General features: G+C 39.1%; 1 protein-coding gene across 5 annotated transcripts in view; it reads left to right on the forward strand.

Annotated features, from left to right (window-relative positions):
* dacha (dachshund a) overlaps positions 1-22,370 on the forward strand; it is a 375,715-nt gene that overhangs the window by 149,584 nt on the left and 203,761 nt on the right. For all 5 annotated transcript variants that reach the window (XM_059977288.1, XM_059977289.1, XM_059977292.1 and 2 more), the window contains exon 2: positions 21,659-21,774. In XM_059977288.1, coding sequence (XP_059833271.1) covers positions 21,659-21,774 — 116 coding nt within the window. The remainder of the gene's footprint in view (positions 1-21,658; positions 21,775-22,370) is intronic.

Here is a 22,370-nt window from a genome sequence, read left to right on the forward strand (position 1 = left end):
AACTGTCACCAAAACAACCTCATTTTGTCCTCTTATTTGGGCATGTTTAACTACTTTGTCAACTTGTCCTGCTACCTTTAAATATTTACACACCTACCTTTGAATTACACCCTCCATAATACACAGCCTTTCCTAGTTCTTCCTAATAAGATGTACCACTCCGTATTAAATCTCATTTACCACATTTGTCAATGTTGCCAATCTCTTTTTGCTCTCATGAAGTCTATCACTCTCTTCCCCACTTCCCGGCATTGTATAATCTGTAAATGTTGAGATATCCTCAGCGTTCCCAAATTCATCATGTCCTGGCACTGACCCTGAAGTTCATCATTGTTAAATGGCAAAACACCTCCTTCCTGTTTCTAAACTAGTTTCTTATCGGTGCTACCACTACCTTTTTTATTCCCTGGGCTTAAATTGCTGACAAGCCTATTATGTGCTACTTCATTAAATGCCATTTGGTAACTGCAGACACCACATCAACTACATTGCATTCATTAATCCTCTGGTTAACTCATCAAAGAACTCAACTCAGGTTTGTTAAATACATTTGTCACTTACAAACGTAATTAATGGATCCGCATTGGATCCATACTTATCCAAACGGTTGTTGATTTTATCCATACAATTGTGTCTAAAAGATTTTCCATCAAGAAGGTTAAACTGATTAGTTGGTAGTTGTGAATGTATTATTTTATTTTTTTTTGTTTGACTTAGCAGTTCTTCATTCTTTTGACATTACCTCAGTGGCTGAGGTTGATTGAAAGATTATGACCAGTAAATCCAGCAAATCTACTAATTTTCTTTGATTATATGTGAATGCGAATTATACACTTCATTTTTTTAAATAGTTGAGCAAAATTGGCAAGGTGGCCTGCTGGGGCTGAAAAGATTAACAAACAAGGATTATTTGATCATTGTTTGCTATTTTGTGACGCATGAAAATTTCATACTCTACTGACTATGAAAAAATTACTGAGAAAAACATCTGCAGTCCCCTCCAAAAAAGTAATTAGCCTGAATCCAAAATTAATTCCAAAAATGGGCAATGGGAAAAAATGAACTGAGGATGGCTGAAATTGGGCCCATTTTGCATGGATGGCAATTGCTGAAAATCACTGGAAAGAGTTAACAATACAGTTTTTTTTTGCAGCATACAATATGTGACTTCTTTTGAGTTCTTCAGTAGAGTTAGTGAAGAATGGACATATGGAAGTAGCTTCCTCCAGAGGTACAGCGGGCACAGTTTGTTTCTCATTTTGCATGTTGGCACAGTGGCAATCAGCTCCCAGGGAAAGGCAGTGCTTTCAAACATGAGTAATTGATGAATTGTATGTAATATGCAAATAGGAATGCATAAATCTCCTGAATGACAGCTTAATTTATGTGAGCCTTTAAGAATGCAGGATTAGATTTTAATTAAATATCTTCAAAGGCACCCTGACTTGTAAGTTTTTGGCCTCATTTTTAAGCATTGTTTTTTTTTATATTACAATGTTTGATAGAGTGGTTAGATTATTGAAATAACAAAATGGTACAAGTAAGATGCCGTGTGCCTCTTAATGTTATCTAATTGTTGGGTGCTAACATTCAGCTAAACAAAATGCAGATACTTAATAAGCTAACGGGAAGCACCTGTGTTTCTTCAGGAAAGAACTCTTCTTAATTTTGACAGTGCACATCCATGTGTAACAAAAAGAGAAAATGTGTTTTATTCATCCTGAGGGAGCCTTGGATCTCTTGTTAAATTCGCCTCATGGAAAATAAGCACTGTATGCCTCGAGTCTCAAAGGCCATCAGCTTTAGTGAAGTGATACATTTAGATCCCTTTTCTCTCCAAAACAAGGCAGAGAAAGTGACATATATACAGCACTGCACAAAATCCTTGCTTTTCAGGTGAGCACAGTTAACCAGAGCCTTTGCCTTTCAATGCTGTTAGAAGTTGTAATTTGTTTCACAGTAATGGAAAGGTTACAACAGTAAATTGGCAGTTCAAGATATGTTTTCAGTTTTCATTATTATTTTCTCAGAAGCACATTAGCACCGAGAGCTGGCAGGTGTTCTGGTCAACTGTGAATGTTCATTTGGCACAACAGCACAAAGCTGGCAGGAAGAAGGGCCTGGGTTGATGCAGTAGCAATCTCAGTCTTAGCCGAATAAATTTACTTACAACATTAAATTAGAACCTGAACTGTTTATGTTTATAGGTTCTTAGATGCATACTTTCACTAAACAAAAACATAGTAATGTTTAATTGTACAATATTCACAGTGAGGAGCAACATGTATTTTAACAACTGAACACCCTGCAGTATTGTAGTCAGTATGGAAGTCTATTGGTGATGATGCATTCATGCCACCAGTGAGAAATAAGATGTATTTATGTATTTGTGTATATGTGTGTGTATATGTATATATAAATGTGTATGTATGTATGTATGTATATGTACTCTGTGTATATACAGCGGACTCCAGTTAATTGGGCCATGGGTTAATCAGGGTAGCCACATATTTGGGATAACTTACAACAAACAAAAAACTAATTGAGAAAGTAGATAGGATCTACTTTGTTTATTTGGGACACTGTGCCACTTAATATGGGTAGGTGATTGTGGCCGAATAGTTTCTGCCTCGGGTCAGGCACGCTCACTTGTGTGGCTATTAGATGCTACAATGTGTTTACAGTGAACAATTCTTAAAAAGCATCAGTTACATATGTTTGAGTTTTAAAAATAGTAGGGACTTTTGTCACTGATAGTTGGCAAGAAATAAGCAGAAACACAAATCAGAACGGCTTTGCTCACTCTGGTTTCAAGCCCTCAGGCTTGTAGATGCCAGCAACGGCCAGGAGTGAAAATGAAATGGCTTCACTACTTCAACAAGTTAAGAACGACAAAAAATTTGAAGTTATCATGTTGAATGTTACAATGAAAATGAAGATTGGGAGGATACAGTTGTTGATAGTATGGTATGAAAGCAGTCCATATTCTATACTACTTGTCTGCACTGATTTTGCTAGTTTACAGTCAATCTAAAGAATGCAGCAGTAGCATTTACAGTTAAATTAAAAAGTGGCAGTTTTATAGTACTGTAGTAGTATTGGTAGTGTTCTAAATTGTTCTGTGTTTCATTTAATTTCATAATTTTTACTCAGATTTTTTAATACTTTTTAAAGTATTTCCATGAAACTTCAGCTAATTGGGGAAGCCGCTTTATCGGACCAAAAATGCACTGGTCCCAGTATGTCCCAGTTGACCAGAATCCAATGTACAGTGGATTCCAATTTCATGGACGTAGTTAAAAAGGCATAAAGAAGACAAATGGAGTAACAAATTCTGTGCTTAAATGAAATACACATAAATTAGAACACTGCAAGTCCTACTACAGTACTATAAAGCTGTGTCTTAGTTTCTAATGGTTATCAACCAAGGAATTCATCCATTGTCACAATGAGCAACATCAGTGCAGACACGGGTGGAGATAATGGACTGTCTTCATACAATGCTATGAACAATCGCCTCCACCAAATCTTCATTTTCATTGTAATACTCAAGATGATTGTCACTACCATCAAATCCTTTGTAGTTCTTAACTTGTTGAAGTAGTGAAATCATTTCTTTTCACTTTGGCATCTTCAAGTCTGATGGCCCAATTAACCAGAATACCAGAATCCACACATATCTATCTATCTGTGATTTGGTAAGGCTGGATGTGCAGTTGAACTGGAGATCTGACAATTCCTACTAAATATTAGATAAGGACTAAGGACTTTTTCCTGCTGATTTCCTGGCCTGTCACCAGCTTGTTGCCAAATTTGGGTCCACCAAAATCTTCCCCTTATTTCTGAGATAAAATGATCCCTGAATAGTGATCCACCATTGTTCCAGCATGAATCAAACTTATCCCCCCAAAACCACAGATCCAGCATATCCAAAAAGTGTCCTAAACAACCATCCATTATATTTTCTATTGAAAGTGAACTGCTTCCAAGATCAAATTCTCCAGGTTGTAATTTTCTTCTAAAATTGAAAAGTTATCTTCCACCATGTGTATTGAAATATGGCTGGCAGCAGTTAGTAGTTTCTCACCCTTCTTCATGGTTAATTTGATTGCAATGAGATGTTCTGAGAAGTTACATTTACCAAGATATTGCGTTACACTGATGTCCCTGGCATTCTGGGGAATATGTGCATCAATGGGAAAATTACTGGGTGGCTTTCTACTCAATCGAAGGACCAACCTGGTTTCTTGGTGCCAATTTTAACATCTCTTCCAACCATTTTGGGACACTCTGACTGAGAGATTTTTGTCCTTTACGAGATCTGTTACATACATGTACCTGTGCATAATGCCTCACAAACATAAAGCACACTTTTATTTTAAAGACAATGTATATGGTACTGTATAAAGGGGGGATTTTTGAGTCCTGGTTCCCATATTCCTCCAAAATGGAGCGGCTTAGTTTTAATATGTGGTAATGATTTCCATATTGAAAGACTGCTACCTAAAAATGTACGAATTTCAGTAATTAACCTGTTTTAGCAACTTAAATACAGTCATAAAATACATACACACTAGTGTGTGAATCTTTTCCTATTCAGTGACAATAAAGGACATTGATCACTTAGCAGCATCGTCACATGACAAACTTTGCAGCTTATGCCTTTTTCTCAGCAGTAAAGGTCTGACCATATATACTGGGCTTTCAGATTATGAAGTCATGTAACAGCAATTCATCAAGATGTCAGCTAGGCTTGATCTGAGTTAGATATATTCGCCATTTAGCCAAGAAGTATGCCTGAATAGATTAAGGTTTAATGAATGTTTTGGGACCTTTTCAGACTGATAACTACTATTTAAAATTATATTTTAAGTCTTGCGGAGAGAAAAAAAATGAGATCGAAAACCAGCACAGCTTGTTTCTGTTTATAATAAAGATTGCAGGTAAAGGTCCAAATGTAATGGAGCCTTTGTCTTAATGCCACAGTTTACATGGCTACTGTGTAAGTGGCAATATTCAAATCCTGGTCCTAAATAAAATATGCACAGATTGCATGGTCTCAAATTTATGTAAAACCCAGTTGTGTGAAACCTAATACAGCAAAGCTTTTGTTTTACTAGCAACAGAGTACAGAAGAAATAGATTATAAGTCAGTAAATCCATTTTGTTTGAATGCATTCCAAGGAAAATTATTGTGAATATATGTTCTCCTGGATGTAAGCTGCTGCATGATGTTTATTTAATGGAATGGATTTGTTTATGGAATTACAATGTAAATTTCTTAAAGGATTGGTGGGAAAATTTGTGTGATGATGTGCTTCAAAATAATTTTCCTTTCTACATCAAGATTACAATATTTATTTAGGTAATAGTGATTGCAAATAAATTTATTTACTATGTATTTTACTGTACAGGAAGATAGGCTACTGGGCAAATCTACAATGTTAACATCAAATGCAGAATGTTTCTTTATTTGTTCACGTAATAACTTCGGGCTGCATTTTGCAGTAATTAAACTTGCACTGTTCCCAAGTCTACTCATGGCCCTTGGACTGGATGTTCCTGTCAGCCAGTCATCCAGAATGCTTCACTCTTTTATGAACATGAGAAGCAACCGCCTGTCTCTTGAACCAATTAAATTGAAGTACTGTGAAAGGAACAATACACAGTTTGAACTGCCAAGTGTCAGTCGAAATAGTTAATTCTTTTTCAATAGGCACAGCAAATGCAATAAAACTGGGCAAAAGAGGATGTTGGCTAATAGTGATAAAAGAGAGCAAAGGATTTAAATTAATTAAAATCTTTATCTATTTTTCATATAATCTCCTAATTAATGTTATTCTGTCGACACAATACCCCATAATTTGATGAAGTTAATTTTCAGTGCTGGAGAGGTTGTTTGGAAGTCTTATCATGCTGATAACGATTTCATTGAATGGCCAACCCTGACTTTGTTTCTGTTGAGTTTAATGCATGGTTGTCAGGTACATCCAACAATTTCACAGCAACACACACAAAATGCTGGAGGAACTTGGTAGGTCAGGCTCCATCTATGGAAATGATGTTTCAGGTCGAGACCCTTCATCAAGACAGGAAAGGAAGGGGGAAGATGGCAGAATAAAAAGATGGGGGACGGGACGGATGACAAGCCAAAAGGTGAAGTCAGGGTGTGGGTGGATGATGGGATGGAGTAAGAAGCTAGGAGGTGAAAGGTGGGAAAGGCAAAGGACTGGAGAAGAATGAATCCGATAGGAGAGGAGAGTAGGCCATGGGAGAAGGAGGTCAAGTTCATGCTATTTCAATTTGATTTTATATACTCTGTGTGTGTGTGTGTGTGTGTGTGTGTGTGTGTGTGTTTGTTGAGTAAAACTTACTAAAACTCACTAAAAACAGTGAGTGTTGATTCCCTCACAATTATTTCTACCAGGCTCAAAATCTCCCCTCCTCTATCTTCTATTAACACAATTATTCTTTTTACCCCTGTTTAGATATTTTTTACACCATGTAGTATTTCCCAGACTGAGAATTCAGTCAGTTTACTACATCTTGTAACCAACTTCAAGGAACCAGCCATGTCACAATTGATTAATTTTATGGAAGCACTTCTTTGTGTTGACTTGGGCTGATTCAAGTACTGATTTGTTATCCCTCCCTTTGGAGACCAGTCATGTTCTGATGACATTGCTCTAATTAAGAACTTAACCGTACAGGGAACCTGTCCTGATGTGGCATTCATGGATATATTTCTACAGCGTTAGGGGACAAATCATAATGTCCATGCACTGAGAATGGAGATGATCGAAAATCTGTTTTAGAGTTGAATAGAATTTCAGGAACGTTATGGAACAGAAGGAAGACATTTAACCCTTTTTTTGTCTTAACCTTTGGTTACGTACACCAAAGATGAGAAATAATGGTAGAGATGGTTATCTTGCAGGACTGACCCAGCCCCACACACATTTGATACCAGTGTCAATGACATTGTGTTTGATCCAAGAGATTCTGCTGAGGCTGGAACTCTTGAGCAGTGTGCGCACAACCCCAGGGGAGCTCAGCAGGTCAAGTAGCAGCTAAGGAGAGGAATAAACAATCAAACGATTCAGGCCAAGGCATTTCATCAAGCCACATGTTGTATTTAGTTGGAAACTGAGTTGCATCACATTTTCCCCTCAATTATTGAAATGAGAAGTCACTTAAAATTGGGGGGGGGGGGTTCTGTTTGTTGATGAGAACAGACCAACAAGTATTACTGCTGTGTGCTCCTGCTGCTGCAAAAACACTTTGTGTCCTGCCTTCTGTCACGGCAGGGCAAGTGTGCAAAGACAACAGTGAGATCCATGTCCAGATCACAGGAGTGAGTACCCAGTGGGACACATTGTGACTTCAAGCATTGGGTTATTTCATGTTGTGTACCGTGTCAAGATGAGATGGTAAGGGTTGGGCAGTAGACAGCCAGGTTAAAGGAATTGGGAAATGGATCGTCACTGAGCGAGGTTGTATACCAAATTGCTGGGCTGGTGAATATAGGAGGATTCAAGCGTCATGGGTGGGAACAGTGGTTCAAGTGCCAAAGCAACAGTGAGGTCGGGAGATGGGGAGATAGATTTAGGAGACAGATTGTCAGTGAACTGGGTCAAGTGGAAGATCAGTTGATGTGATGGTGAGTTGGGTGTATGATTAGTGGAAGGGGAGGTAGTGAGGGTCACAAGCTGGTGAGTGGCTTGGTAGTGAGGTTCCCAAGGAAGAGCTGGTGCAATATTAAGTATTTATCTTACATGTAGCCACGAGGCAGGTTTCCAGCACTAAGCACCAATGCTTAGGACCCTAACACCTGCTCAGGTTAGTTCCCTTTAAGTAACATTGATATAGACCTTAATATATCATTGCCTGCACCCTCTACTGGCCATTTATTCGTGGTCCTAATTCACAGGAGTGACGAGATGTGAGCTGTTCTTGTGTTGTCTGGGTTCTTCCTTGCACTTGGTGTAAGTAAACCCCTTTCCCTTTGCAAATTGATTCATTTTTATATTGAAATCGAATCATGCACTGTGGAGAAATGTACACAATCCAATTTCTGCTTATTCTCATATAATTCTCTGAAGGATACTTATCATTGATATAATGTTATTAAGTGGTCTAAAATCCCTGAACGTATGCATAAAGACTTGAGTTTAAATTAAAATTAAAACTATGGCACCATAAAGATTTCCCAACACCATATAAATGCAATTGACTTTTCCATTCCATAAACCTTCATTTTGTGTTGTTTTTAGTGAGATGTAGAATTAGCTATTAATATTTCAGTATATCAATAGCTGACATATGATTCATAACATAAAGATGGCGGAGATAAATTTGACCTAAAACATGTCTCTCTAAATTAATGCTTTGATCATTAATGATAGTAAACATCTGTGAATATGCCAACTATGTTTCAAAACTTATTTGTTCTGCAGACTACAAGTTGTGGAGATTAGTTCAAAAACACAGTGCTCCATTTCCTGTTTCTTTGAGCGTTAAGCTGTTTTTCCAGGTATATTTACTAAAGGACAGCAACACTCTTTCCAATATGTTGTTCATTACAAAGTGCCATAGGTGTTCAAGATCTTGTGGATAAAGTCACATGTGTTGCTAGATGATATGTTACGATTGGAAGGAAGATGCTTATAATTAGATTTAATTGCAGAGAGGGCTCATTTAAGTTTTAAGGTTTGTATTCTTTGGCTATTGTCTTTGCAAACGAAAGCATCCACTCAAACTGAATGAGTAAACAAGTGAAAACTGTCACTGATAAACTGAACATCATGTACTGGGTCCATATTGTGTAATAAAACGGTGTTTACTTGTATACCCATTGTAATAAATAACACAAAGTATCAAGTTAAGAGCTTGAACACTGCAAAAGTGATTAATGTTGATTGTTCATTAAGCATCGATAGCACTGCTTGGCTTTAATCAGATTAGTTGTGTAATGGAGTGCATTCGTTCTGCCGTCTGATTGTTTTGCCATCAGTGAGTCAAAGTATCATGTTGCTGATGACTCTGGATACATTTTGCCTTGTTTTTTTAAAAGTAAAAAGCTTCAAATGAGGTGTCACTCGTAAAATTAAAGCAGGCTTTGAAATAAGGAAGAGATATATTATTTTCCTCTTGATTAATCTCTGAGCGGGCAATGATGCACAAGCTCTGAATACCAAGGCACCTTCAGCGCTGAGCTAAAGTTCTGAATTTCCAAGATTGATCAAACTCTACAATCAGAACACACTTCAGATAGGTAAAATTCATCAGCTGCTTGCCCGCACAATCTCTGACGCAGGCCTAATCCAATTTAGGGGATAGCTAGGTGATAACTGTTAGACTATAAGGCAGACTTGAAGAAGCCATTGCTGCCATTATTGGGACTCCAATCCCAGAAGGAAAGGCGAGGACAGAACATGAGAAGGTAAGAAGGAGATTGATTGTCAGTGGCATTAACCCAGGTCAGTCAGTTAGAACCCCTTGTCTGTGACAGGTACTTTTGCAATTTTTTCTTTGAGAGAAGTTAATAGAACCATTTTAGTGCCATTCACTAACCTATAAAATTAGCACAGGAGTTCATATATATAGCTGAATCAGAAATATATCGATGTAATGGAAAACAATCAGAAAAACAAACCAATCTAAGCATTGTCACTTCTGTTAGATTATCACAAACAGAGAGACAAGGGGGAGCAGGAGGATGGGTTGATTGTAGGCAATTCTTTTCAATTCATACAAAATTTTATTCTAGGTAAGTTTGGAAAATCTAATTCATTACACAGAAATTGGTCAAGTATGTTACTCAGTACGCATCGGACAAAAGGCCAAAGTATCCTTCGGATTCAAAAACGCTGGTAATTTGAAATCTGGCTGAAAATTCCTTCATTAGTACAGAAACAGCTTCTTGTATTCCATTCAAATAGAAAGAGAACTCTTCTGGTAGCTGGGGACTTCTTACTTCCTTGGGGAATGTTACACTCAAAATGTACACTATTCATCTGGGATAAATTGGTTATCGCAGAAAAATTAACAGAATGAATTCTCACCAACGTTCATTTTTCTATGTAAATTATATTTGAATACATTACAGATTAACAAGAAACTCTTGGGTTAACTGCAGTTACTCAAAATATGATGGTTACAGGCAAAAATGTGTAAAAGAATATTAGCCAACTTTCATTTGATAAATTACATTCAGAGCAAAGTGACAATAGATTATTAATTCGTATTATATTTCCAATATACCTTTACATTCAAGAGCTTTTGCTGAGTGAATTGAACACCACTGTTAATTCCATGATAAATATGCTTCTCTGTGTGAACTCCCGTGCAGGTTAAGGACACACTTTATTTTTCTATTCTAAGCATTAAAAATAATTGCAGGTTCATTTGGTTGCAAAAACTCAAAACAAAATGCATTTGCTCTGGACAAGTACATCATCAAGAATATATTCACTTTGTGATATCAGAATTATTGTAACCAGAAATTATGCACAATAGGACAGTAATTTATACCCTGTAGAAGCTCTGTGTGCTGAGGAATTTAACAGTAGAGGTATGTTCACAGTAGGACAGTCTGAATTCAAACTAGATATGGTTGTGTTCTTTAATGTTTATCTCAATACAGCTGCGTACTTCTCAAATTGTTCTTCCCTGGCTCCATTCCAGCCTTCATTATTTTAAAGCAAGAAGTTCCAATTCTTTGAGTTGTCATTAAGAAGGGAACTGTGCTCTGGTTAATAATGATCATTAGTGGCATACGGATTGAAGAGTTCAGTCAGAATTCCTCAGTTACTTCCAATGATGCAAAATGACTGCGAGGTGATGAACATGTGCCTTTGTTCATGAAATGCACAGCTCAAAAAAAATTCATAGGCCTTTAAATTCTGCCTCTTGCTCCAAACGAGCCCAGATTCTTGGATTTGTTGATTGATCAGTAGATTTCTTAGTTTGCTTTCTTCTCACAGAATGTACAGATTGCACAATTAACTCTATTTCCCTTTGGATTAGCAAGCTGTTAACATTTGTGTCTGTTTTTACCAATTTCTCAAATCTTAAATGCATTGATTGGGGCTGGGACACCTTTGAGGATCAAGGTAGCCTAAAGGTTAAGTTTGTTTTGGGCTTTCTAAGTTATCTGGTAAGTACCTAAAGACATTAGAGGAACACCTTTCTGAATGAAAGGAAACAAGGTGTAATTAGTTTGATAAATGTCCTTATTTAGAGAAACCATCATGAGCATTTGTATTGATTCACTCCAGTAGCTAAGGAATGGAGCTTTGGGAGGGGTAAGGCCAAAGAGCTCAGTTGAAATGTGCCCGCTCCTTATCACCGTTGTCAGAATGATTGGCCTCTTAGGAGAGTACAGACTGGTCATGGGCTTTCTTCAGTCTCTGCTGATTAGTTAGAAACACTCAGTTGAAAAGGTATCGTTTGATGGTTTGTGAAGACACCGTTACGTTGATGCCAATCTGTCAGCATTGGGTTGATGACCTGGAGAGAATATTGAGCTTCACAGAGTTGCTTTGGAAATACAGATGTACATTAAACAAATGTCTCATAAAAATAAAAGTAATAGGGTAATGTTCAGTTCAGCAAATCACCCCATTTGCCTCAATTGTGATCCCTTTGGCATTAATGCAGAAGCAAGTACAGTATATCTCTAATAGTGTGGATGTTTGAGCCTGCTTCCTTGGCTGAACATACCTCCATGTTTTGAGGAGTATGTTTTTTTTTGTCAAAACATCCCTGAAGTATATTGCCTGACTGAGTAAATTCTCTGGGTTATTTGTCTGACAATCAACTTGAAACAATTTGTACTCATTCTGTACCACCTATGTCGTAAATCCCAACATGCAGATCAAAAAAGGAAGAGTGGGGGTAAGAAAGGTTTAGGGAGGGAATTCCTGCGAAAGAGTGATGAAAATAAAGGCCTCTAAAATAAATTTCCATGCAGCTGATGTGAGTCTTACAATCCAACTACTGGAGCTGGTTACTAAATTTTGTCAGTGAGAAATCCTTCAGTATTTTTGTGTTGCTCAATATTTCTAAAATCTGCAGACTCCCGTGTGCTTTCACTTTTCCCTTTCTCCTGGGGTTTAGTGCTGCGCTTTATCAGAGGGTCCTATCTCCCTGCCAGTGTAGGCACAGCTAAACCACACGGTGGGTTGCAAGGTGTGCAAAGGAAGAAGATGATGCATAGGATACAAACCAAACCGCACCTTTCATTGAGTTCTGTCTGGTCTGCTTGTTCACATTTAAAGAGAACATTGTACACTCACCTTATAAAAATGGTGAATCAATAGTACTTTTAAAAGATATTATTGCAGTTTATTGACCCATATTTCAAAAACCCTATCTAATTCCAATCAGTTCTACATGCAGTTAAAGTGCTGAAACCTTGCAACTTGTTTGATTCATACTTAATCCAAAGTTTTGCTATATATATCTACAGAGGATTTTAAGATTTTGTTGACTCAGTGATAGTTGTACTGATAAATTATTAACAGATTTTGCTCTGTTGCTGAATCATAATGTTCTTTAAAAAGTTACATTTGAAAACTTTTAATTTATATATACATACCAGCTTAAAGTTTAATGCTGGAAAGACATCTATGAAGTTATCTCTTTGAGAAGTTTTCTAAATAAAAATAAGCAATTTTAAGAGCTTTCTTGAAGTGGTACGGAGAGGTGAAATGAACTTAACTTATAGTTATTACCATAGTCACCTGCCTTCCAATGCTATGTTTAAATGAGGACAAATAATTACAAGAGCCTTTAATGTGTTAGGTAAGCTGTGTGCTAATAATTCATTGATCACTTCCACTGGTTAGGTTGCTATCAGTCAGGCTGCAATAGAATAAATGGGACCATCTATTGGAAATTCTGTCCTTGTAGCTTTACCGCTGGAAGTCATAAATGGCTTTGGGATTGAGAGTATTTCAGATGCAAGCTCTCATTAAGTGTGGAGCTCAGTCTGAATAACCCTTTTGCATGAATTTACATGAGGCCAGTTGTGGACAAATATAAAAATAGAGCAAATATCAATGAGAACTATATATATATATTTTATTTTATTTTTTTAAATATTCCAGTGTCAAAATATTATTTGATGGATGTAATATAATGAAGGCATTAGTTTGCATTTTGCATTGTCATAGGACAGGGGGAGATATTCTGTAGGCTGCAGCATTTGTCCATTAATAGGGTTCAGGGGTACCAGTAGCTCTAGGTGCCTGTTATTAATTTTAAATTCTGCACATCGGTTGATAATTTGACTTTCTGACCAGAGATAAATGTCAAGCTACAACTGTTCGCTCTCATCATTGCTGGTTTGTCTGAAGCTCCCTTGACACTAGATGGCAAAATCACATTCATGACTCCTGAGCATCCGATCTGCTGCATATCTTCCACATGGGATACAAGCTGGAAGGACAGATGAAAATGAGTTAAAACAGAAGATGCTGGAGACACAGAGGAGCTCCGATGAAGCCAGGTCTCTGGCAAGCTCTTGCTGACCCCAGCGCAGCGTGATGGATTTCAAAGTTGACATTCAGTTGAATATGATGTATTTGATGAAACCTGTCATTACTAGGACCTTAAGACACCTTTCCCAGAGGACTACAGTGCACCATGTCTGGCAGATGCTGATTGCCAGAATGAACACTGAAATGATAATCCCAGTATCAGGAGAGAAGCGGGAGAGATGGTTTAAGCAATCCAGTAATATAAGCGTAACCAATCAAGTTAGTTTTTTTCATATTTGATATTCACCCACAGCTGCAAAAATCTCTTTTTTATATCTCAGTTATATGTTTATCTACATACAGCAGGATATGGTGTTATGATATAAAGTACAGAAGATGCTTGGCCACATTTTCATATTCTCTGAGGACTTATTGTTGAACATTTCATGGCAATACTAGACCCCTGCAGTTTGGGAAATGTCCCATAATGGTGGGACTAGGTTTGAGAATGCCTCAGAATTCAATGGCAAAGGGATGAAAAATGCTAACAGCTTTTACCACATCAAAAATGATTCATTTATTTCTTATGTGGGTAGAACAGTACTGAGTACTGGCTGGACTTGAGTGTTAGGTTATTGGTTGAAGATACTGATAGATTACAATTAGTGCCCCTAAGCTCAGTGGCCACTTTATTAGGTATACCTGTACATCTAGTTAATCAAAATATCTAATCAGCCAATCATGTGGCAGCAACTCTATGCATAAAAGCATGAAGGTTCAGTAGTTGTTAATTCCAAACGTCAGAATGGTGAAGAAATGCAATGAAACGGCTTTGACCGTGGAATGATTGTTGGTGTCAGATGGGGTGGTTTAAAGGCTGAGGCTACTAAAATGTTAGATCTGGTCAATCTTGCTGTATGCTTCTGAAACAGGGACTATAACACCAGAACTCCAAAGAAACTTAGAAGCAAGAGAAATATGGTTTCTTAAAAGAATGCTGAAAATATCATATAGAGGTAGGGTAACTAATGAGACGTGCCCATACAAAAAGATCTTTAATGAGAACATTAAATGAGAAGAAACTTAAATTCCTGGGCCATGTCCCAGAAAGGGAGAAATAGAATGCCTTACATTACAAGGCTGTATGCCTGGGAAACGTGGAAGAGGAAGATAAAGAAGAAAATATATGGGCACTGTGAAAGAACTAACAGATCTAAATGTGCGAGATGTCATTGACGCCGCAAGGGATCGTTCGATGTGGAGAGCCATGATCGCCCAGGCGTGTAACGTGCACAGCGCATGAAGAAGAAGAAGAAACTGCTGGAATCTCTTGGATTTCCACGCACAGCAATCTCTAGAGTTTGCAGAGAATGGTGTGAGAAACAAAAACAAATCTGGTGAGTGGCAGTTCTGTGGGCAAAAGTGCCTTCTGATTTAGAGAAGTCGGACTAGTTCACGGTGACAGTAACTCAAACACCCAAGCGTTACACTAATGACGAGCATCTCCGAACAGCCAGCACATCAAACCTTGACATGGATGAGCTACAGCAACAGAAGACCACAAGCATACACTCAGTGGCCACTTTACTGGGTGCAGTTGTCCTCCATCCTGGTGACAGTATTGTCCTTTTGACTTGAGAAAGCAACATAATTGGACAAGACCATTGCCAATGGAAGCAGTCTGGGTCTGCTAATCTCCACAGCATCTAGCGTTAATATACAGAGAGATCTTGGAGTCCAAGTCTGTAAATCATTGAAAGTGGCCACAGAAGTAGAAAGAGTGTTAAAGAAAGCAGTAGCCTGCATTCCTTCATTGGTTACAGTATAGAATAAAAGAAACAGGGAGTCATGTTACAGCTATGTAAGCTTCAGTTAGGCAGCTCTTGGAATATTGTGTCCAATTCTGATCACCCCATTATGGGAAGGATGCAAAAGCACTGGAAAGGGTACAAAAAAGGATTACCAGGATGTTCCCTGGATTAGAGGGTATGAACAATAAGGAGAGGTTGTATAAATGTGTTGTTTCATCTGGAGTATTGAAGGCTGAGGGAGACCTGATGGAAGATTATAAGATGCTGAGAGGCATGGATAGGGACAGAACAATTTTTCTAGGATACAAATGTCAAGCACTCAAGGATATGCATTTAAGGTGAGCAAGAGGAAGTTCAAAAGAGTCCTGATGAATGGTCTCAGCCCAAAACATCGAGTGTATGTTTCCTTCCTTGGAGGATGCCTGACCTGAATTCTTCCAACATCTTGTTCGTGTAACTTTGAATTTTCAGCACCTGTAGAATCTCTTGTGTCTAAAGGAGATATGTGGGTAAGTTTTTTTTAAAATAAAAGCTGCTGTGAAGACTGGTGAAAGCAGAAATGACTGGTGTTTAAGAAGCTCTTAGATAGACAAATGAATAGACGGGGAATTGAAGAACAGTGATCATGTGCAGCCTGAAGAGTATTAGTTTAATTTGGCATTTTTGGTGAAGTTATTGTGCTTGGAGAGTTTATTCCAGTGTTGTACCCTCCCTTTAACCACATGATAAATCTTCTAAAAGCAGATCTGCCTTCACATGAAAGTGTTATTTTTGGTGAGATAAACACCTTTCAAAAATTGTTTTAAACTCCAAGATGAGACTTGATTTTGCTGTGTTGGAGGATGCTTGTTGAAAAGATTGGGGCAAGGGAAGCTGGATTCAGTGCCCAGGCTAGATTCATTGTACTACCCACACCTGGCCACCCTTACCTGGCTTGGCTGTGGAGGGCCGGCCTTGCTGTCTCTCTGAACCATACAGCTAGAGATCCATCTCCCAGTTTTCCAAAACATTTCTGCCATCCATAGGACATAACGCCACAGCTGGTTAGAATGCTTTCTACTTGCCTGGAAGAGTGATCTCCCAAGGACACTCAAACAGCATTCAGGACCACATGTGCCACTTATCTGGCATCCTGTCCACTATCCTGAACACTTGTTTCTTCTACTGCTGACACTCTGTAGATGTAGTGAATATCATTAACCAGATTCACTGCACATGTTGAACAGCATCATTGTACTTGACTGTCGTGCTTATTCTGCCTTGCAGAAGGGCAAGGGTGGCAGATGCTTAGAAAGACCACCTCTTCACTTGGAAATATTTTACTGTTCCCTCATTATTGCTGGCTCTAAATCTGGACTATTCCTACCACTAAACTCTGGGAGCATTTCCAAACACCATGTTCAATATTTCAAGAAGAGACTCACTCTTAACAACTCTTCCTCCTTTAAAACAACAATTAGACATGGACAATAAATGCTGGCCTTGTGGATAATACACATAACACATAAATGATTAAAAAAACAATAACAACAAAGATGAGGGTCAGTTCAGTGTAGATTTCGGCCATGACCCCAGCAATAATTTCATGAGCTCAATTTCTGTCACACTGAACCAAATCATTGCCGAACTATGACACCCTGGGTTAATCAGTTTGCATTGTGATCGTAAAACTAGGCTCAGGAAGTGGTAATCATGTGCTAGGAAGGAAGAATTGTGTTTAAAAATGAAATCAGTTCTAGTTTAAAAACTAGTTGGAGGAACCTTGTATCAAATAAGCTGGTGAGAGTTTGAGTTTTTAGCAGAAAATTGTTTTTAAAAGGTCTCATCAAAACTGCTAGTTTACAAAATTGTACTGCATCCTCTTGCTTCTGACAATTTTAATAACTCTCATTAAAGTTGCTGCAATTCTGCTCTGTTAAAGCCATGTTAGATCAGATAACGTGTTCTGTTGAGCATTTTAGTTGCAAATTGTTTGAGTGAATATCTTCTTGCCTATTTATCCAGTAATGCATGAAAATGTATGCTATTGATCTGCTTGGGAATTTACAATTGTGATTGTTTTGCTGTAGGGGATTCTGCACAAATGAGATCTTCAGGCAGTTAGAATAAAGTTATTAATCCCTGAACAAGTTGGTGATGTATTTACAACTTAACTGGTAAAAATGTTTTCGCTTTCATCTTTTATTCTTCCCATTCACCCCATTGTCCTAAGTTTGTGGAAACTTATTTAAATTCGCTCTCTGGAAACACTTAGGCAAGCCCATTGCCTTTCTCTGCTGTGATCTGAACAATCATTTCGAATTCCAATCTCATTTGCAGGAACCCCCTCAGGTGCTTTGAAAACCAATTCAAAACAGATCACGATTATTTTCTAAATTCACCTCCCCTCCACCACCACCCTCTGCCATCTGGCTGTCCTTCTGAATGAAAGATCTAACCAGTTCCCCTCCACTACCACCACCCTCAGTCGTCTGGCTGTCCTTCTGAACGAAAGATCTAACCAGTTCCCCTCCACTACCACCACCCTCCGCCATCTGGCTGTCCTTCTGAACGAAAGATCTAACCAGTTCCCCTCCACTACCACCACCCTCAGTCGTCTGGCTGTCCTTCTGAATGAAAGATCTAACCAGTCCCCCTCCACCAGCACCCTCCTCAGTCTGGCAGAGCTGGTCCTCACCCTCAACAATTTCTCCTTCAGGTCCTCCCAATTTTCCAGACTCAAGGGATAGCCATGGGCACCCACACATGCCACAGCTATGCCTGCCTTTTCGTTGGCTATGTAGAACAGTATATATTCCAAGCCTTCCTTAGTAACGCTCCCCAATTCCTCCTCACTACATTGATGACTGCATTGGTGCTGCTTCACGCACCCATGGTGAGCTCATCAATTTCATCAACAGATTTCACAACATATTGCTGGTGATATTAACCCTGATTCTAATCCTGCCTCCAACATTCTCCCTACCCTTAAATTCACTTGGTCCATTTCTGACATCTCCACCCCTGTTTTTCTAGATCATTGTCTCCATCTCTGGAGATAAACTGATGGCCAACATCTTTTATAAACATACTGACTCCCACAGCTATCTTGAGTAAACCTCTTCCAACCCTGTTACCTGTTTCTCAGTTCCTTCATCTCTGCTGACTCTATTCACAGGATGAGGCTTTCCTTTCTAGGATATCAGAGTTGTGCTCCTCCTTCAAAGAATGAGGTTTCCCTTTCCACTACTATTGGTGATGTCCTCACTTGCATTTCCTCTATTTCCTGGACATCTGCTCTCACCCCATCTTCCTGCTACCTTAACAGGGATAGAGATACCCAGCTACCACCCCAGGAACCCCTGCATTCTGCACGTCATTCTCCTTAACTTCTGCCATCTTCACTGGAATCCTACCACTCCCTCCACTTTCTGCAGGGATTACTCATTCCATGATTCCCTTTGTCCTACCCCACCAATCTCACTCCTGGCACATATCCCTGCAAGCAACAGAAACACCACCCCTGCCCGCTTTTCCCTTCCATTACCTCTATTTGGGGCTCCAAACAGCCCTTCTAGGTGAGGTGACACTTCACCTGTGAATCTGTCGGGGCCATCACTTGTATCTGGCACTTTTGATGTGGCTTCCTCCATGTTGGTGAGACCTGGAGTAAATTGGAGGACTGCTTTGTGGAGAACCTCCTCTCCATCCACCAAAAGTGCAATTTCCTGGTGGCTAACCATTTCAGTTCCTAATCCCATTGCTATTCCAACATGTCAGCCTACGGCTTCCTCATTTGCCGCGATGAGACCACTGTCAGTAGGGAGAGCAACACCACATATTCCGTCCAGGTAGCTTCCAACCTGATGGCGTGAACATCAATTTCTTCTCCCAGTAATTTTTTTCCATTCCCCACTCTGGTCTCTCAACTGTCTATAGACAATAGACAGTAGGCGCAGGAGTAGGCCATTAGGCCCTGCTAGCCAGCACCACCATTCACTGTGATCATGGCTGATCATACACAATCAGTACCCCGTTCCTGCCCTCTCCCCATATCCCTTGACCCCGCTATCTATAAGAGTTCTATTTAACTCTCTCTTAAATGCATCCAGAGACTTGGCCTCCACTGCCTTCTGGGGCAGAGCATTCCACATATCCACCACTCTCTGGGTGAAAAAGTTTTTCTGCATCTCTGTTCTAAATGGCCTACCCCTTATTCTTAAACTGTGGCCTCTAGTTCTGGACTCACTCATCAGCGGGACCATGCTTCCTGCCTCCAGTGTGTCCAATCCCTTAATAATCTTATTATTAGTCCTCTGCACCTGTCTATCACCTCCCCCGGTGCCCCCCATTCTTCCCTTTTTCCCTCAGTCCTCTCCTATCAGATTCCTCCTTCTCCAGCCGTTTAACTCTCCCATCCACCAAGCTTCACCGATCACCTTCTAGCTAGTCCTTCTTCCCCTCCACCCATCTTTTTATTCTAGCATCTTTCCGGTCCTGATGAAGGGTCTCAGCCTCAAACATCAACTGTTTATTCATTTCTTTAGATGCTGCCTGAGCTGCTGAGTTCCTCCAACATTTTTTGTGTGTTCCTTTAGATCTCCCGTGACTGAAGAATCTTTTACGATTATTTTCTAAGTTGCTTTTCTCTGAGAAACATTTCTTTTTTTAAATCCAATTCTTGTATTGTTAAAACATTTTTAATATTGAGACCTTGTAGTTTTAAAATAAACATACTTTTACGGAACACACACAAAATGCTGGTGGAACACAGCAGGTCAGGCAGCGTCAATAGGGAGAAGCGCAGTTGACGTTTTGAGCCGAGACCCTTCGTCAGGACTAACTGAAAGGAAAGATAGTAAGAGATTTGAAAGTAGTGGGGGGAGGGGGAAATCCAAAATGATAGGAGAAGACCGGAGGGGGTGGGATGAAGCTAAGAGCTAGAAAGGTGATTGGCAAAAGGGATACAGAGCTGGAGAAGGGAAAGGATCATGGCAGGGGAAGCCTAGGGAGAAAGAAAGGGGGAGGGGAGCACCAGAGGGAGATGGAGAACAGGCAGAGTGATGGGCAGAAAGAGAGAAAAAAAAGGAGGGGGGAAAATAGCTAAATATATCAGGGATGGGGTAAGAAGAGGAGGTGGGGCATTAACAGAAGTTAGAGAAGTCAATGTTCATACCATCAGGTTGGAGGCTACCCAGCTGGTATATAAGGTGTTGTTCCTCCAACCTGAGTGTGGCTTCATCTTGACAGTAGAGGAGTGGGAATGGGACGTGGAATTAAAATGTGTGGCCACTGGGAGATCCTGCTTTCTCTGGCGGACCAAGCGTAGGTGTTAAGCGAAATGATCTCCCAGTCTGTGTTGGGTCTCACCAATATATAAAAGGCCACACGGTGGCCAAACGTCGACAGCGCTTCTCCCTATAGATGCAGCCTGACCTGCTGTGTTCCACCAGTATTTTGTGTGTGTTGTTTGAATTTCCAGCATCTGCAGATTTTCTCATGTTATACTTTTACAGAGTTAATTTTACTTGGCAAGGAACCACTTATTATCCTTTTTTGACTTGCTCACTGATGAAGGCCACTGTATTATTTGGAAACTTAAGCTCTTTCCTTTCCTTTCAGATCTTTCAAACATTATGCAGTGCAATTCAGACCCAAGTTTTTGCTTTACAACTTGCATTTGTTTGGAAATCAATAGACATTAACAAATCCCACTGGTGCAATAAAGGCATTTAATTTAACATGGTCTAGTAATAAAATCCTTTCGATTATGAATAATGTTGAAGGAAAATGAGGTTCAAATATTTTTTGTTTCCACCTCGCGGCCTTTCCCCGTGTTCCCCAAGAGCAGAATGGGTATGGTGGTTAATGAGAATAGAGTGGTCTGGCTTATTGACCTGAAGGCAGGAATTGAAATCTTATCACATAGTTATGGAATTTAGATTCAGATAGTTTAGTAAATATTGAATAAGTAATTAGTTCAGTAATGGTGACTGAAAATACTGGATTGTTATAAAAATCCATTTTGTTCACCCGTGTCCTTTAGGAAAACATATCAGTCACCCTTTCCTAATCTGATCTCCAGACCTGTAACAATGTGATTCAATCGTGATTACCCTCTGAAACGGTGTGCTAAGCCACTTGGTTTATGGACAGTTAAAGATGGACATTAAACTCAGGCCTTGGCTGTAGTGTTCAGATTCCCATGGATGAGCAGAAATAGAAAAAAGTACAAGTTTTGGTAGATGTTCCGCAGGATTTACATTTTTACATTTCATGCTGCTATAAATTGGAATTTGGGAAACATATTGGTACCAGTCTAAAATTTTATTTGTTTGAAATTAACTACAACAATTAAAACAAACCTCTTTCCTTTCATGACAGCTCGAGGCCTGGAAGACCCCCAAAGCGTACCCTGAGTGTCTCTTTGCCAGAAAATTCACGCATCATACCCCATGCTGTCCCAGGTCTCTTATCGCCAGGAATCATCTCACCAACAGGTAATGAAATCCATAAAATCATCAGCACAGATATTGTACAGCTCTTCAATTGAAATGAACTAATATTGATTGAATCAGCTTGTCCTTCAGGGGCTTTTATGCTTCAGTAGAGGTTGGAATATTGGATTTTTTGATTATTCATAAAAACAACATAGTTTTACTGTTACATTGTTTCAGATTCAATGTTGGTTGATACTCTAATTCATTGTTCAAGTTATATATTTCAATTTTCTCCGAAGCTCCAATGATAGTTGTTGGTTTTATCAATAAGGAGAAGCAACAAATAAATAAAATGAATTCTGAACTTTAGTATTCTAACTTTTTCATTTATTTGTAAGTTTTATAATGGTACTTTTGATCATTTTTATAAACAAAATCTTAAATAGTAAAAAGCTGTATTTGAAAAATATTTTGCCAGTTTTCTCCCATGTATTCCTCTCCAGTCTGTTGGTCTCCTGCTGGGTATCGTACCTCAAGTACTATACTAATTGCCCAGTATTCAGATGTGAGATTTAATTATTTCGGTAGCCTACTTAATATGAAGTAGAATGGAGGTGATCTTTCATGTACCTGAAGACTATGCACGCAGTACTGGA

The sequence above is a fragment of the Hypanus sabinus genome, chromosome 8 (assembly GCF_030144855.1).
Source record: "Hypanus sabinus isolate sHypSab1 chromosome 8, sHypSab1.hap1, whole genome shotgun sequence".
Lineage (NCBI taxonomy): Eukaryota > Metazoa > Chordata > Chondrichthyes > Myliobatiformes > Dasyatidae > Hypanus > Hypanus sabinus.